General features: G+C 44.0%; 1 protein-coding gene across 1 annotated transcript in view; it reads right to left on the bottom strand.

Moving 5' to 3' along the window:
• The window catches only part of IL1RAPL1 (interleukin 1 receptor accessory protein like 1), a 2,344,491-nt gene that overhangs the window by 330,131 nt on the left and 1,999,944 nt on the right, over positions 1-14,416 (bottom strand). The window contains exon 10 of the mRNA XM_078656096.1: positions 2,796-2,941. Coding sequence (XP_078512222.1) covers positions 2,796-2,941 — 146 coding nt within the window. The remainder of the gene's footprint in view (positions 1-2,795; positions 2,942-14,416) is intronic.

Below are 14,416 nucleotides of genomic sequence, written 5' to 3'. Positions count from 1 at the left end.
GTTTGACAAATTAAAAACGCTTTTCACAAAGCCAGGGATATCAGTGAAAAATGGCGGGGGTCTTCCGAGTACCAAATGGTACGACAAAACCTGCCGCCAGGCTCATAGTTCCTTGATCGTTGCTATCAATACTAGGGTGACATCAGCTATTCAAGCAGAAAGGGCGAGCTATAAGAAGGTTTTAAAGCACGCAAAGCAGTCATGGGACGACCGTCACTGGTTGGAATTATATGAGGCCAGCTTGTCTTCCAACCAGATCAAATTTTGGCAGGTAGTGAAATGGGGTGGGCCTAGGGACTTGCACACCCCAGTTAATCATGTTTCCGCCGAGGACTGGGTTGAGTATTTCTCATCCCAGGTCTGTGGTCTGGTGATGTGTACAAATGACGCCGGGAAGAGAGGCTTGTCATCTATAATCAAAATCAATAGTTTGCCCCTGGTTTTTGATAATAATGAGGCGGTGAAGGCGTTAAGTTTGGTCCAAGCCGGTAAAGCGCCCGGTATGGACTGCGTCCCGCCCGACCTTTTCTAACATGATCTGGATAATTGGGCTCCATATATCACCACATTAGCTAATGCCATCGCTAATGGAGCCAGGGTTCCGGATTCATGGAAAGGGGCTGAAATCCTCCCTGTTTTTAAAAAAGGCGATCAGTCTCTCCCAGGGAATTATCGTCCGATAAGCCTTATAGACGCCCTGCAGAAAGTTATAGCTAGAATGCTTTTGGGCAGGATCCAGGCTTGGATGAGCGAGGAAAATATCTTATCCCCAATGCAAGCTGGCTTTAGGTCTGGCACAAGCACAGTCGACCAAGTGCTCAGATTTACTCTGATATATTGGAAGACAGTGTTTTTAGGTGAGGGCACCATTTATGCAGCGTTCGTGGACCTCAAATCCGCGTTCGATCTGGTCCCTAGAGAGAAGATGTGGGCTGCTTTGAGAAAAATCGGAATGCCATCTGAACTCCTGGAGTTAACTATAAGGCTCCATGATAATAACTTCACCAGAGTAAGATGGGGCAGACAGGGCCAGGTGACTGAGCCCTTCCCAGTGACTCGTGGTGTAAGGCAGGGGTGCGTTTTGGCACCAACCTTGTTTTTATTATTTATAAACCAAGTAGTGCAGTTCCTAGTAGATACCCCGACTGATGCGCAAGTTCTGGGTGGGACAAAGTTTCCCCTCCTTATTTTTGCCGATGATACGTTGATCTTGGCAAAAACCCAGGTGGGGTTGCAGACCGCAATAAACAAATTTGTAGAGTTCTGTAAAATTAATGACCTTGAGATCAATGTACTTAAAACTAAATTCATGGTCCTAACAAAGAACAAACCATTGCGGAGTAAAGTCACTATGAATGGCACTATCTTAGAGCAGGTAGGGGTTATGACCTACTTAGGGGTGGTCATAGACTACAGGCTACGTTGGAAGGAGCAGATCGAGGCCCTTTGTTTAAAATTCGCTCGTTTATCGGGATGTTTAGTAAAGGAGCAGCGATGCTCCCAAACTAAAAGGATTTTGCCAGCATTAAAAATCTATAATGCAAAAATAAGCTCGGCTATCCTCTATGGAGCGGACTTATGGGGTACTGTGGATCTTGCACCTTTGGCCAAAATCCAAAACAAGTTCTTACGCAGCTTGGTTGGACTTCCACAATCAACACCGACACTTTCCCTTCTGTTAGATATGGGCTGTCATTCCATCAGAGACCAGGCACGATATAGGATGGTAGCCTTGTGGAGACGCATCTGGTCTACTCCAGATCTATCTTTGTTTGCTAATGAGATCCTGGATGTGAGATCGATTATAGGGTCAGGAAACCTACCTTGGTTTCGGGATGTGAAGTCAATCTTACAAAAAATGGGCCTGAATCTACAGTGGTCAGACCCGGGAAACCAGGTGTTCCCGTCGAAAAAATAATTTAAACTATTATACTGGGCTACTGTAAGAGAAGAACATGTCTTGCTCTCGCAGTCCAATAATTTGACTGGTCTCTTTTTGCTTCATAAGGTTGACTTCTATACTGAGATTTATTGGGATAACATTACCAAAAGTCTAGAAAGGAAACTTTACCACCAGTTTAGAGTTGGCACCCTACCTGTAAGGGAGTTTACAAACAATTGGCGTAGCCAATCAACCGTGTACTGTCCCTGGTGTAGTGGGCAAAAGGAATCCATTGGCCATCTCCTCTTTGCCTGCCCAGCATATTCCGCACCCCGTCGCAGATGGCTTAAACCCATTTGCAGGAGGATTAATCTACGGGTGTGTGAGGAAGCTCTCGGAGTTTTAAGATTTAACACTACAGAGTGGGTGTCTATAGGCTTGGCTAAATTCTTAGGGTGGGCATGGACCATTAGAGCAAGGTACCCACTTGGTAATAAATGAAATTGATGAAGGGTTTTATTCTACTACCTTGTAATCTTGAATGCATTTTAAATCTTGATTGAATTTCTGGAACGTCTTTTCGAAACTATTAATTCAGTTTTATTGTGTAATGAAATGTATTCTTAATGAATTGTATTTTTATTGATGAATTATGTATGTATTTTATTTGCTGTCTTTTATGATGAAATATTCGAAATAAAGACGTATGAAACTGAAACTGTATTACGGAATTATATTGCATCATGTATTGCTCACATAATGGACGTGTTACAAATAAATTAAACATTTTTACTTACAAAAAACTGGTGTTCAAAATATTTCCTGGAAAACATTTAAGGCATTTATTTATGAATAAGGAAGTACCCAGCAATATACAATTATCTAAGCATTGTAATACTCAAATGCTTCTTACCTCGTTTGTTCAAAAGAACGCTGGCATGTCTACGCCCGTTCCCATTTTCAACATAACATGAGTAATTTCCCAAGTCTCCGTCTTCTACTGCGTCAACAATTAATGAAAGTGACACTTCCTGTTCTCCCAGATGTTCTTTCAAAACCCTTATAAAGAAAAAACAGACACATATCACTCACTATAAGGTCACTGTTAGTACTGACAGCACAAAGGATGTAAGTGGATGAAGAGTGCATAATTCAGTTTTCACTTGGACTATAATCACACCCATGGGTCCTAAATATATTTCAAATTTACTACTTTGAAACATATAAACTGAGAATGCTTGTGTTGAATGGAGAGCACACCATCTGAGGATATTAGAAGTAGGGATAACAGTGTGGTGGAGGGTCAAGGCTTTAGTTATAATCTGGTGAAAACTATTTTATTTCAGGGATGTCGGAGTGTGGCCTCAGTAAACAGATGATGCAATGAGAATGTGTCAAAGAGATTTAAACTATTTCTGAAAAGTGGGTTAAGAAATTCTACATCCCACTATGATGTCTTTCTTTTAGGGTGAGTTGAGCCCCCTTACAGTACAGTGTTAAGAAACAAGTCCACTAGTTCTTTCAACACACACTCACGTATTCATTCACTGGGGGGGGGTAAGATTATTTGGGCTCCCAGCACTAGTGTTCTCTTTTTCAGTGGACCAGCTGTATCCTCACCAGGACTAGACTAAGTGGCTCAATGAAGACCACACATAATTCTGCAAAGGCCTATGAGAACGGCATTATGCCTCCCAGGTATATGTCCCAAATGCATTTCGTTATAACAAGGGATAAAATGCTAGGTTCTCCCTACAAAACAGATGGAAATGGTCTGCCTTCACGATCAAGAATGTCTGCATTGTAGCATGATTAAAGAGTGTTCTCCATCCCATTCCTGTAGCCATCAGAACGACAGCAATAACGCCCGTTGACAAATCTGGAAAACAGTTGTAAGCAATGTAGGAAAATCATTCTTTCCTGCATACCTGAAATTAATTGTACAGATGGGAGGTTTGTTGCTTGTTCAGGCAGGAACAGCAGCCTATCATAACATATTGGATAAAAATGAAATTTTATTTCTGCTATCTCAGGGTAGGGATCCACTTAAAATATGATTCAACGAATCACTTTAATACTTATTAAAAGCCGACTTTAATAGTGAAGTTGGATTTTCGATGAATATTAAGAAAAAGTAAGTTTTAGAATGTTACCCTTTCTCTGTCTCAAACTATTAAGAGCCTTTCAACTGTCACCCAGATATTGAAGGGCCCTGAATGAGGTGTGAGGTATGGAGTCCTATAGGAGAGACAAAGGCCTGCGTGTGGGAGGTGTCTTCGTTTCTTCTCGCAGGATGACAATTTGGGATGTGCCAAGGAACTTAGTTTACTTCAAGGGGGCCCCTTGTCACAGGTAGATGTCAAATAACCCCTGATAGGCCCCCTCTTTTCTGCCAAAACTCATGTAGGCACCAATCCTAGTGGGACGGAAGCTGCACCAAGAACTGGTTTGGAGTGATCACAGAGGAGGGGCGGGTCTTTACCCACCCTTTCCACACCTCTGATTGCACTCACAGGCTTTGCATAGGAAGAAAAAGGTTTTCCCATCTTGCATTTAGGTGGAAAGAGTCACTGAAGCATTGTCTACAGTAGGGCAGAAAGGTATTGCTAAAAAAGTGGGCATCATGACCCCTGGAAAGTTTTACCCAATGGTTTAGAGAGGAGCCAGGAGTCACTCTCACTCAAAAGTTAATAGAAGAAGACTGGGCCTTCTATCTGAGACCGAAGTGAGCTCGAAAGTATTTGACCTCCATCCTCTTGTATCCAGGACAAAGAGGTGGATTCCATTGGTCATAAGGTACAAGATGCCTTTCCTGTTCAGCCCAGCAGTTCTAACTGGTCCTGCACTGGACCCTGCTGTTGACCTCTGCTTTAGTGAGCCCTGACCCTTACGTGTTGTACATGATGTCCTGGAATCCATAACGGTGTCTGGCTGGAGGACCTGCTCAGCAAATCTGCCCCAGGTATGTTGACAATGGGCTAAAGATTATGGTTTCTCCCACTCAGAGTTTCTCTGCAGCGCAAATTTGATTCAGCAGGATCTGGCAGATAAGGTATCCAGCCTTGTGGAGCCTACAGCCTGCTGCCTTGCCCTGCTGAAGGATTCTAAGCTCTAACAACTAACTAAATGTGAATGTAAAAGTCCAGAGTGGGTGGAGGTGCCAAATGTATACAGCATGCAGGGGACCTTATCATGGAATGGAAGTTACATTTCTTCCGCTCTGAGCTTTCCCGCCAAATATCAAAGGCTTTACCAAGACCGTGTCCAATGGCTAGCCAATCTTGTGGAGCTCTCCTCAGCTATAGTTGCTTTCTTGCCATGCTGAAGACTTTGGACTTCCATTTTTCAGACTGAGTACTAAGGTAAACCTCCGACTGGGTAGAACCTGGCTTCTGTATGTGCCGTGTGGTCCATTACAGTTAGCCTCAAAACATACCTAGGTCCCAGTCTACCAAGACCAGTTGACCATTGTTGGCATTTAACACTTTTTGGGGCTATTTTTATTAACAACTTTCGAAAATCATACCTCTGGTTTACGTACTTGATATTTTCTATCATTTTAGTGTAATTTTATTTATTGAAATGTACTTGATTTGACTAATTCAGTTTGAGCTTTTCATTGTGTTGTGTTTTGATTTTATTACTGTTATGGTACTGCAAACATACTTTACACACTGCCCTTAGTTAAGCCTTTCCACTCTGTGCCATAGGTAGCAGGGGGCTAAGCTCAGGTTAATTTAGTGACTTTAAGGCTTCAACCTGTCAAGGATTGTGATTATTACTTGAGGTAGTTAGCCACTTACCTCAAATAATAACCCATTTCCTTACATTGGTATTCAGCAGCAGGATCCAGGTCAAGTTTTTTAGAATACCGCTCAGTGATTTAAGTTAACATTTTAAATCCCTTTTTAAACTGACAGCGCAAATTGGCTTTTTGGATTTGGAATTGGCTTTTGGTTTTAATTTGGTCATGTATTTATTTTCTGTATACTTTAATTCCTGTACTTTATTTTTGCACCTGTTATTTTTGCAGGAATGGCAGCAGACCTGAGTAACATGGAGAGCCTCAGCATTGAAGAGCTGAGGTAGATGTGTAAGGAATAAGGGCTAAGGCGGAGTAAGGAGTCCAGATGGAGAACTACCACATTGCATCCAGAGCTTGGGAGAAAATATGCATGCTACAGACTACTTCACTAAGGCATGAGGATGCTGCAGAGATAAAATAGGGGGGATTGAGGATGAGTCATGAGGCACTAGTGCCAGCTAAGTACATTTCCCCAAGAGCAGCATACCGTACCTTGCCCAGGGCAGGTGCCACAGTGTCCTCCCACAGATTCTCAACATCAGAGCTGTAGGACAGACAAGCAGAGTTCAAGTTGCAACTGGCCACTGTACGACTAGAAGAAAAGAAGTCAACCCTGGCCTTGATGGAGAAAAAGGTCATGCTGGCCCGTGAGAGGAGCTAGTGAGAGTTAAACATGAGGTCCAAAGGCCTCTGAGTTTAATCAGGATGGTGGCAGCGACACTGGAGCTCAAATGAGAGATAAAGGATTCCAACTCTCCAAAGACATAATACCTCATTATATGTTGGGGGGTTACATGGATAAATGATTTGGAGCATATGATGTGTCTTTACCCATACACAAAGTACCTGGGGAGAACTGGGGGTGCAGTCCATAAATGGACAGGGCCATTGCTTAGAGAGATACACCATTGGGCCTAGAGGTAGCTGACCAGATAAGGTATGCCCCCATTAAGGAAGCTCTTATTAGTAAGTTTGGTTTGAATCCAAGAGAAGTATTGCCTGAGGCCCAGGGATAGCCAGAAGAAGTCACACAAGGCATGGGTGTATTTAGTGGATTTTTCTAGCAAGGCACTGGATGGTTGGGTGAAGGACAGCAAATTAAAATATTATGATAGGCTGTACAAATCGGATTTGAAGGAGCACATAATAAGTAATTTGTTTAACAGAGTTGCACCAGTGCCTGATAGACACCAAGTTCACTGTGCCTAGAGAGCTTGGAAAAGAAGCTGACCTCTAAATCAGCACTAGCCGGTCAAATAAGGTACAGGGGCACACAGAAGTGGACTGGGTCTCCAGCAGCAAAAGGAAAGGGGAGGTTATCTAAAGCTCCAAAAAGAGTTTCTAAGGAAGTGATTCCCATTCCTCTTCAGACCAAAGGGGGGGGGGGGTTAGTAAGAAAAGACCCATGGGACCTTCCCGACCCAATGCATTGACTGCCCCCAGTTAGAGCAAACGAATGGAGATGCCATTGTCTCAAAGAAAAAGCCCACCCCCCCACAGTTTGGTCAACAACAGGGATTGCCATTGTAGTGCTAGGGGGGATTACCCCAGTTATCATTGGGAATTGTGCAGAGGTTCTACTGTCTGATACAAAATCTGGGTAGTCCCCAGAATCCCAATCTTTAAGATTTTTAACCCTCTCATGCTAAGTCTCAGTTCAATGCACCAACAATGAATTAGAAAGCCAGATGAGCTGAAGCCCCAACACCAATCCTGGCCAGGCAGTGTTTTCTGGTTACTATCAGTCTCGTTAGATGAGTTCACAGATACAGTGGTCATTCAAACAATCTTTCATTATGAATGAACACACTGAACGCAAGCATCAAACAGTTATTAATGTAATGATCAGTGAAAACAACATGAGATTTTCCAACATTTTAGTGAGTTTCTGACATCCTAACACTCTCAAGCTATTTCTAATCACTTTGCTAGAACTTAGCTAGAGCACTGAACAGAAAACATGTCTTTGGAGTTTCTTGGGATGGATCACGCATCATATATTTGAATAGCTAACTTCAGCTTTTTTTGTCAGAGTCCTGCTGAGGAAACAAAATGTGTGCTCTCAGTGAAAGACACTTTCTGCATGACATCTGAAATCAACTATCGGGCTGAGTTTAGCTGGCTTGGCAATTTGGTGTGACACCTGGCCATAATTTTAACATGAAGACCTCTCCTAATCAGTGGTACAATCTTGGGGTTTTCTAGTGTTTGACAACTGAGTTTATCTTAGATTTTCACAACTAAACAGGGTGTGTAGAGGCTAAGACTTCTGCAAGACTAAACTAATAAGGCACAAAAACGTCAGCTCCAACCTCATATTGACATTAATCCTCCCTTTGTAAACATAAGCCTACACTGTAGGGAGCCATATTGTCCATTAACATAAACAAAAAACATGCCAGCCTACACAGTGGGTAGCCATGATGATATCAGAATTCTTGTGTGTGTGCTAAGAACTTCACATATTCTATTAAAGATAAAGAAAAGCTTTAAAAAGCAGGCAAGGAATGAAAACAGACTAAATGAAAACTGTCACGCTATTCACATGTCACTGGATGACAAACAGATGGTACCCAACCCCCACATGACTGATATACTAAGAAGTAAATATGTATAAGTAAAAGGGACAACCCAGTAGCTTTGGAACCTGTGTAATCAAGTAATAAAAACGGTGATCCCTCAAGGGAGAAGTGTGAACCTCTAATACATTGGGGAGAGTAATGTTGACCATCAAAATACTGGCGGGTTCAGTATGCAAAAGTGGTTGGTACATGCTCTAACACAGTGTGAAATGCTCCAGAATCAAATAAAAACAGTACATTATTATTGTGTTGTATCAACGTTTCGACCCTGAGCATAAAATTTAGACAGGATCATCTTCACGATGTAGGTTTGGGAAGCATCTCCCCAATCTTTAGGATGGATGTGGAGATGCTTCAAAGGGGTGTTGACACATGGGTCAGCTTGGGAGTTGCTGGGAAGGGAGCCCAATCTATGTTATGTGGTCCCAGTTAGAACAAGTATGCAACAGTGTGGAATTCCAGGTCTGAGCCATACAGTATGTATAAGATAATCCTCCACGCTTAGGTTTCTTGACAAGAGAAAATGGGAAAACAGGCAACTTGTGATTTATAGTTGCCTCAAGGTACTATGCTGGACCGTCCCAGCCTGTAGAACCTCCTATGAGGGCAAAGATAAATCAAACCATCTAGGGGGATTGTTGTTACTTAAAACAATTGAGGAACGAATCCTCCAACCAGAACAATCATTTGACCTCAGAGTCAATCGTTTTGAGTGAGTACAGCGAAGCACTTCAGCCACACACCTCACTTTCGTGCTACGTTCAAGCGATAGTTGTGGTTTTGACCTATCAAAGGAGTTTATTTTAACAAGTTGAAGTTTTTACACTACTACGGTTAGGCTATAGTGTTAAATCTAAAGTCATGTTTGCCCTGCAAAAGTAGTGGATGGAACTGGAATAGTCCTGTTGGAATGGTAGAAGGAATGGTGCTGCAGTCCACTAGTGGCATTTATCTACCAGGAACCTGGGTACATTTTGTACCATATACCAGGGACATATAGGCAAATATGCCTAAGGAATGAGTAGTATACCAATTCAATCATCGTAAAAGGATGAGCAAATGCATTTTACTACTCGTTAACAGAGGTAAGGTGCACAGTTAGCAAAAACAGACAGGGCAAAAACCTGGAGATATAACTCATAAAAGATGATCTTTTAGTACACAGGTTCACTCTAGCAGAAGTGGGGGGACTATTTCCCGCAGTGGGAGTTCTTATCGCTACGTCGGAAAAACCTGGAAAGACCATCAGCATTGGCATAGTCAGTCCCAAAGATGCAGTGAAGTCTAAAACCTGTAGGGAGATGACAACAATGGTTCCAACCTGTGGAAGGTGACTGGCATTCTTTAGCCCAAATGGCATGACCAAGAACTGTAAATTTCTTTCCTGCGCCTTTCCTGTGTGGAAAATGTGACCTATGCTTGGCTCCCTCAGGTAGAGCGATCTGCCTATAACTTGACATCCAGTCAAAGATGCTGAGGGATTTGACAGTCCCAAACCTGTCAATGAGCTCATCAGCTTAAAGTATGGGATATCCATCAGTTTTAGTGACTAAATTGGGTCTCCTGTAGTCCACACAGAGCAGCAGGTCCAGGGTGCAACCCTGTGAGGCAGTTTTTAGTACCAGCACCTCTGGGCTGGACCAGGAACTACTGGAAGGCTCCATCACCCTGAGCTTCAACAGCTTGGATTTCTCATTCTTAATGCTGGTTATCACCTAACAGATAGCCTGTTCATTTTGTCTTTGATAGGAATGCTTCCCCCCGTGTCAATTTCATCCCCAGGGTAAGTGAGAATGAAGAAGGAATCTTCCCCAGCAACTGTCAACCTCCCCTTTTTTGACCTTATGTCAAAGTGAGGGAAAGTACTATTCCCTCCACTGACCCATCATGTTTCTTGTGTAACAGGAGGTCTGCGAAGGTTTTACCCTCTGTCTTCTCACCACCATTTCCCACCATGAGCATGATGATTTCAAATCTCCCATAGCATGGTTTGAGTCTGTTTACTGGTAGGATCCTTAATGGGTACATGGGTGTTTGTAGTCCATCAAGTGGGTAACCTCACTCTTCTTCTCTTTGATCTCATGGAGATTGGTAAGCAAGTCCTGGAGGGCGTTGGGTTCCACGGACTCCATCATCCACACTTTCAGGCCAGGTTGGTAAGCGGCCAGAGTGGCGTTCTGGTCACACCACTATTTTATCATCTCCTGTCTCGCCTCTAAATTCTCAGTGACCCCCTTGATGCAGCACCCCTTCTCTGCTCTGAGGGCTTGAATGTAGTCAACATCTTGTGGGGGTTTCCTGGTGACTTTCTCTCACCCTTCCTTCTTACGATTGAAAGGTCTTCTTACACGCTGCTCAAATAGAATCTCACGGTTGCTGAAGCCCACACCTTTCTGAGGTACATCACTCTAAGCAAATTACAGGCATGGTAGCAAGACATCCCACTTACGTCTTAAGTGCTTAGCCAGGCCCATAATCATGCTCTACAGGGTCTTGCTGAATCTCTCAGCAAGCCCAGTGGTGTGGGGATGCTATGATGTAAAGTTATAGGGTATCCCACACTTGTAAACCATGCCCTTCATGTACGCTGACATGAAGTTGGTCCCTCTGACAGACACCACCTCATTGGGAAACCCCAAATGGGTAATTATGCTCACCTGAGGCATGTTCTTAGGGGTGTGGCCTCAGAGTACAAAGTGGCATGGTATACCAACACCAGGATAATTAACCTTTTTTCTAGCAAACAATTTCTATGCCCACCTTTTAAAAAGGTGTCCCCAACAAGGGGCAGTTTCGGAGGGAAGCCTTGCATTATCCCCCTCTCCCTTGCCACTTTCTTGGCAAAGGGCACAGGATATTCATGGAGAAGTGTGGCTCACCGATTAGAGCGGCAGACCCTGAGGCAGAGGTCTGGACCAGGACCAGGGTTCAATTCCCGATGCGGCAGGGTCTTGGGCTCAATGTCCACGGACTCAATAATTCTCGCCTAGGTGCCTACTCTAATCATGGGTCCCACTCTGCAACTCTGGGCAATAGCTTGCTTATTCTCCACAACGGCCCTGAAAGCGCTAGGATGCCTGGCCTCACCTTGGAGGTACCTTTCAGGTGATAGTGCGCTTTACAAGTATACACACATTTACATTTATATTCAGAACTCATCTGAATTGATCCTAATCTGGGGACAATAAAAGTGAGTGGTGTTGAGAGTTCCAGTGACAGATGTTGCTAGCTGGACTCTGGATCCTTTGATTTGGAGAATAAAACATTACAACTATTTACTGGAGGTTGTCTTCACTTCATGTGTGATGAAAGTCATTGACACCAAGTTCATGGTGAGTGCTACCATCCATCAGTGGTACCGTTTTTTTAAATGTCTATGAGATGCAGCACTGAGTACAGTTAAAAACATCGGGCCCAATTCACAGAGGTAAAGTTAGACAAAAGTCTAACATTATGACTTTAGGTATTCACAAAGGGCATTTACTACTCGTAAATGCTCTTTGTGAATACCGAAAGTCAAACTTTACGACTTTCAGTATTCACAAAGGAAATTTACAAGTAGTAAATGCCCTTTGTGAATACCGAAAATCATAAAGTTAGACTTTCCTCCCACTTTACCTTTGTGAATCGGGCCCATCGTTATCAGCTATCTCATTTGAGCTGTGGCCAGGCGGTTTCAGTGTTTCAGACTTTGTTGATTTTCTGCTGAGAGTTGTGGTGGGTTAAATTCATATTTAGAAAGGTATTGACTGCAACACTTTCAAGTCAAACAAAAAAAGCTATTTTAGTGTATAACTGGGTCCTGAAGGTAGAAGTCTATTAAAAACTCTTCCTTTAGAAGTTCTGAATGCGTATAGCGGCACTGGTGAAGTTGGGGAACTAACGAGACAGTAGATATATTTCCTACGCCATAAAAACGTTAGATAACATTTTTAAGTTCAAGTTTATTGAAACCAAAAACATAGCATAAATACAAAATGTAATACAGTCAATCAATGAGAGGCATAAGAGATATACAAATGAAATTTAAGGAGGTATAATAAAACGGAATCAATAAACACCTATAGCTAAATCATGAAAAAGAAATAGCAAGGAAGGGAAAAAGAAAACAAAATAAAAGGGGGAATGGAGCATGACAATTCATAAAACGTAACATTGTATGCAATAACATTTTTAATCAATGGAAAACATTGTTATTAGAATGACTCAAATTTCTTCATATTCACAACTTAACAGTGAACCAATTTCTGATTTTGTGGCATCTTTCCAAATGCTTGGTGTAACATGCAATTACCATGAGCTGAAAAATGAAATATGTTGTTATCGGTTCATTGAAAAAACAAATAAAAAGAGATTACTGTCAACAGAAGACCCAAATCTAGAATTTGACCTTACATTAGCCAGGAGCATTGAAGATTACGAACTTTGTATAAAAGAAATGAGCACCAGTGCTACTGCTATCAAAGTCAAATATATTGCTAAACAATTTGAAAAATGCAATACAGAAGTAAACAGTGATAAATCACAACCATGTGGTGCCAATTCTGTTTGTCATGAAAAGTGTGTTCAGGAAAAAGTTGATTTATAATGTTTTCATTGTCGGAGTAAAATGCGTTTGGGCATTTCAAAGATTTGACCTGCTCTTAAACTGACATGTTTCAAATATGGCAATAAGGAAATTTTTCATGTGTGTGCAGATCAATTGGAGGGTGGACAGAAAGGTTGAGTAACAATTCAATTCAATTCAATTCAATTAAAGCATTTATATAGCGCACTACTCACCTAGAGGGTCTCAAGGCGCTGGGGGAGGGGGGTCCGCTACTGCTCGAACAGCCAGGTCTTGAGTTGCTTCCTGAAGGCGAGGTGGTCCTGGGTCAGGCGGAGGTGAGTCGGGAGGGAGTTCCATGTCTTGGCGGCGAGGTAGGAGAAGGACCGTCCCCCTGTGGTGGCTCTTCGGATGCGGGGGACGGCGGCGAGGGCGTGGCCGGTCGATCGAAGCTGGCGTTTGGGAGCGTAGAAGTTGAGGCGGCTGTTGAGGTATCCTGGGCCTTGGTTGTGTAGGGCTTTGTGTGCGTGGGTGAGGAGTCCGAAGGTGATTCTCTTGTTGACCGGGAGCCAGTGCAGGTCTCTCAGGTGTCCGGAGATGTGGCTGCGACGGGGGATGTCCAGGATGAGACGTGCTGAGGCGTTCTGGATCCGCTGGAGTCTCTTCTGGAGTTTGGCGGTGGTTCCGGCGTAGAAGGAGTTGCCGTAGTCCAGACGGCTTGTGACGAGGGCCTGGGTGACCGTCTTCCTGGTCTCAGTGGGGATCCACCGGAAGATCTTACGTAGCATGCGCAGGATGTTGAAGCACGACGAGGAGACGGCGTTGACTTGTCTGGTCATGGAGAGGGAGGAGTCCAGGATGAAGCCCAGGTTGCGAGCGTGGTCTGTTGGTTTGGGTGCGCTGCCTAGGGTGGGGGGCCACCAGGAGTCGTCCCAGGCGGAGGGTGAGGATCCCAGGATGAGGACTTCCGTCTTGTCCGAGTTCAGTTTCAGGCGGCTGTGCTTTATCCATTCGGATACCTCTTTCATCCCTTCGTGAAGGTTGGCTCTGGCGGTGGCGGGGTCGTTGGTGAGGGAAAGAATCAGCTGGGTGTCGTCGGCGTAGGAGATGATGTTGAGGTTGTGCTGGCGTGCGATGTTTGCGAGGGGGCTCATGTAGACGTTGAAGAGGGTTGGACTGAGCGAGGAGCCTTGAGGAACGCCGCAGATGACTTCGGTGGCTTCCGATCTGAACGGGGGGAGGCGGACTCTCTGTGTCCTTCCGGCGAGGAAGGAGATGATCCACTCCAGTGCCTTCTCCTGGATTCCGACGTTGCTGAGTCTCTGCACTAGTGTACGGTGGCAGACAGTGTCGAAGGCCGCGGAGAGGTCTAGGAGGATGAGGGCTGCTGTTTCTCCGTTGTCAAGCAGTGCTCGGATGTCATCGGTGGCTGCGATCAGGGCTGTCTCGGTGCTGTGGTTGGCTCGGAAGCCGGACTGTGAGGGGTCGAGGGATCCGTTTGTCTCCAGGAAGGCGGCCAGCTGCTTGTTGACGGTCTTCTCGATGACTTTAGCAGGAAACGGGAGCAGCGAGATGGGGCGGTAGTTCTTGAGGTCGGTGGG

Source organism: Lissotriton helveticus, chromosome 8 (assembly GCF_964261635.1).
Source record: "Lissotriton helveticus chromosome 8, aLisHel1.1, whole genome shotgun sequence".
Classification (NCBI taxonomy): domain Eukaryota; kingdom Metazoa; phylum Chordata; class Amphibia; order Caudata; family Salamandridae; genus Lissotriton; species Lissotriton helveticus.
This window is presented reverse-complemented; position numbering and strand designations above follow the sequence as displayed.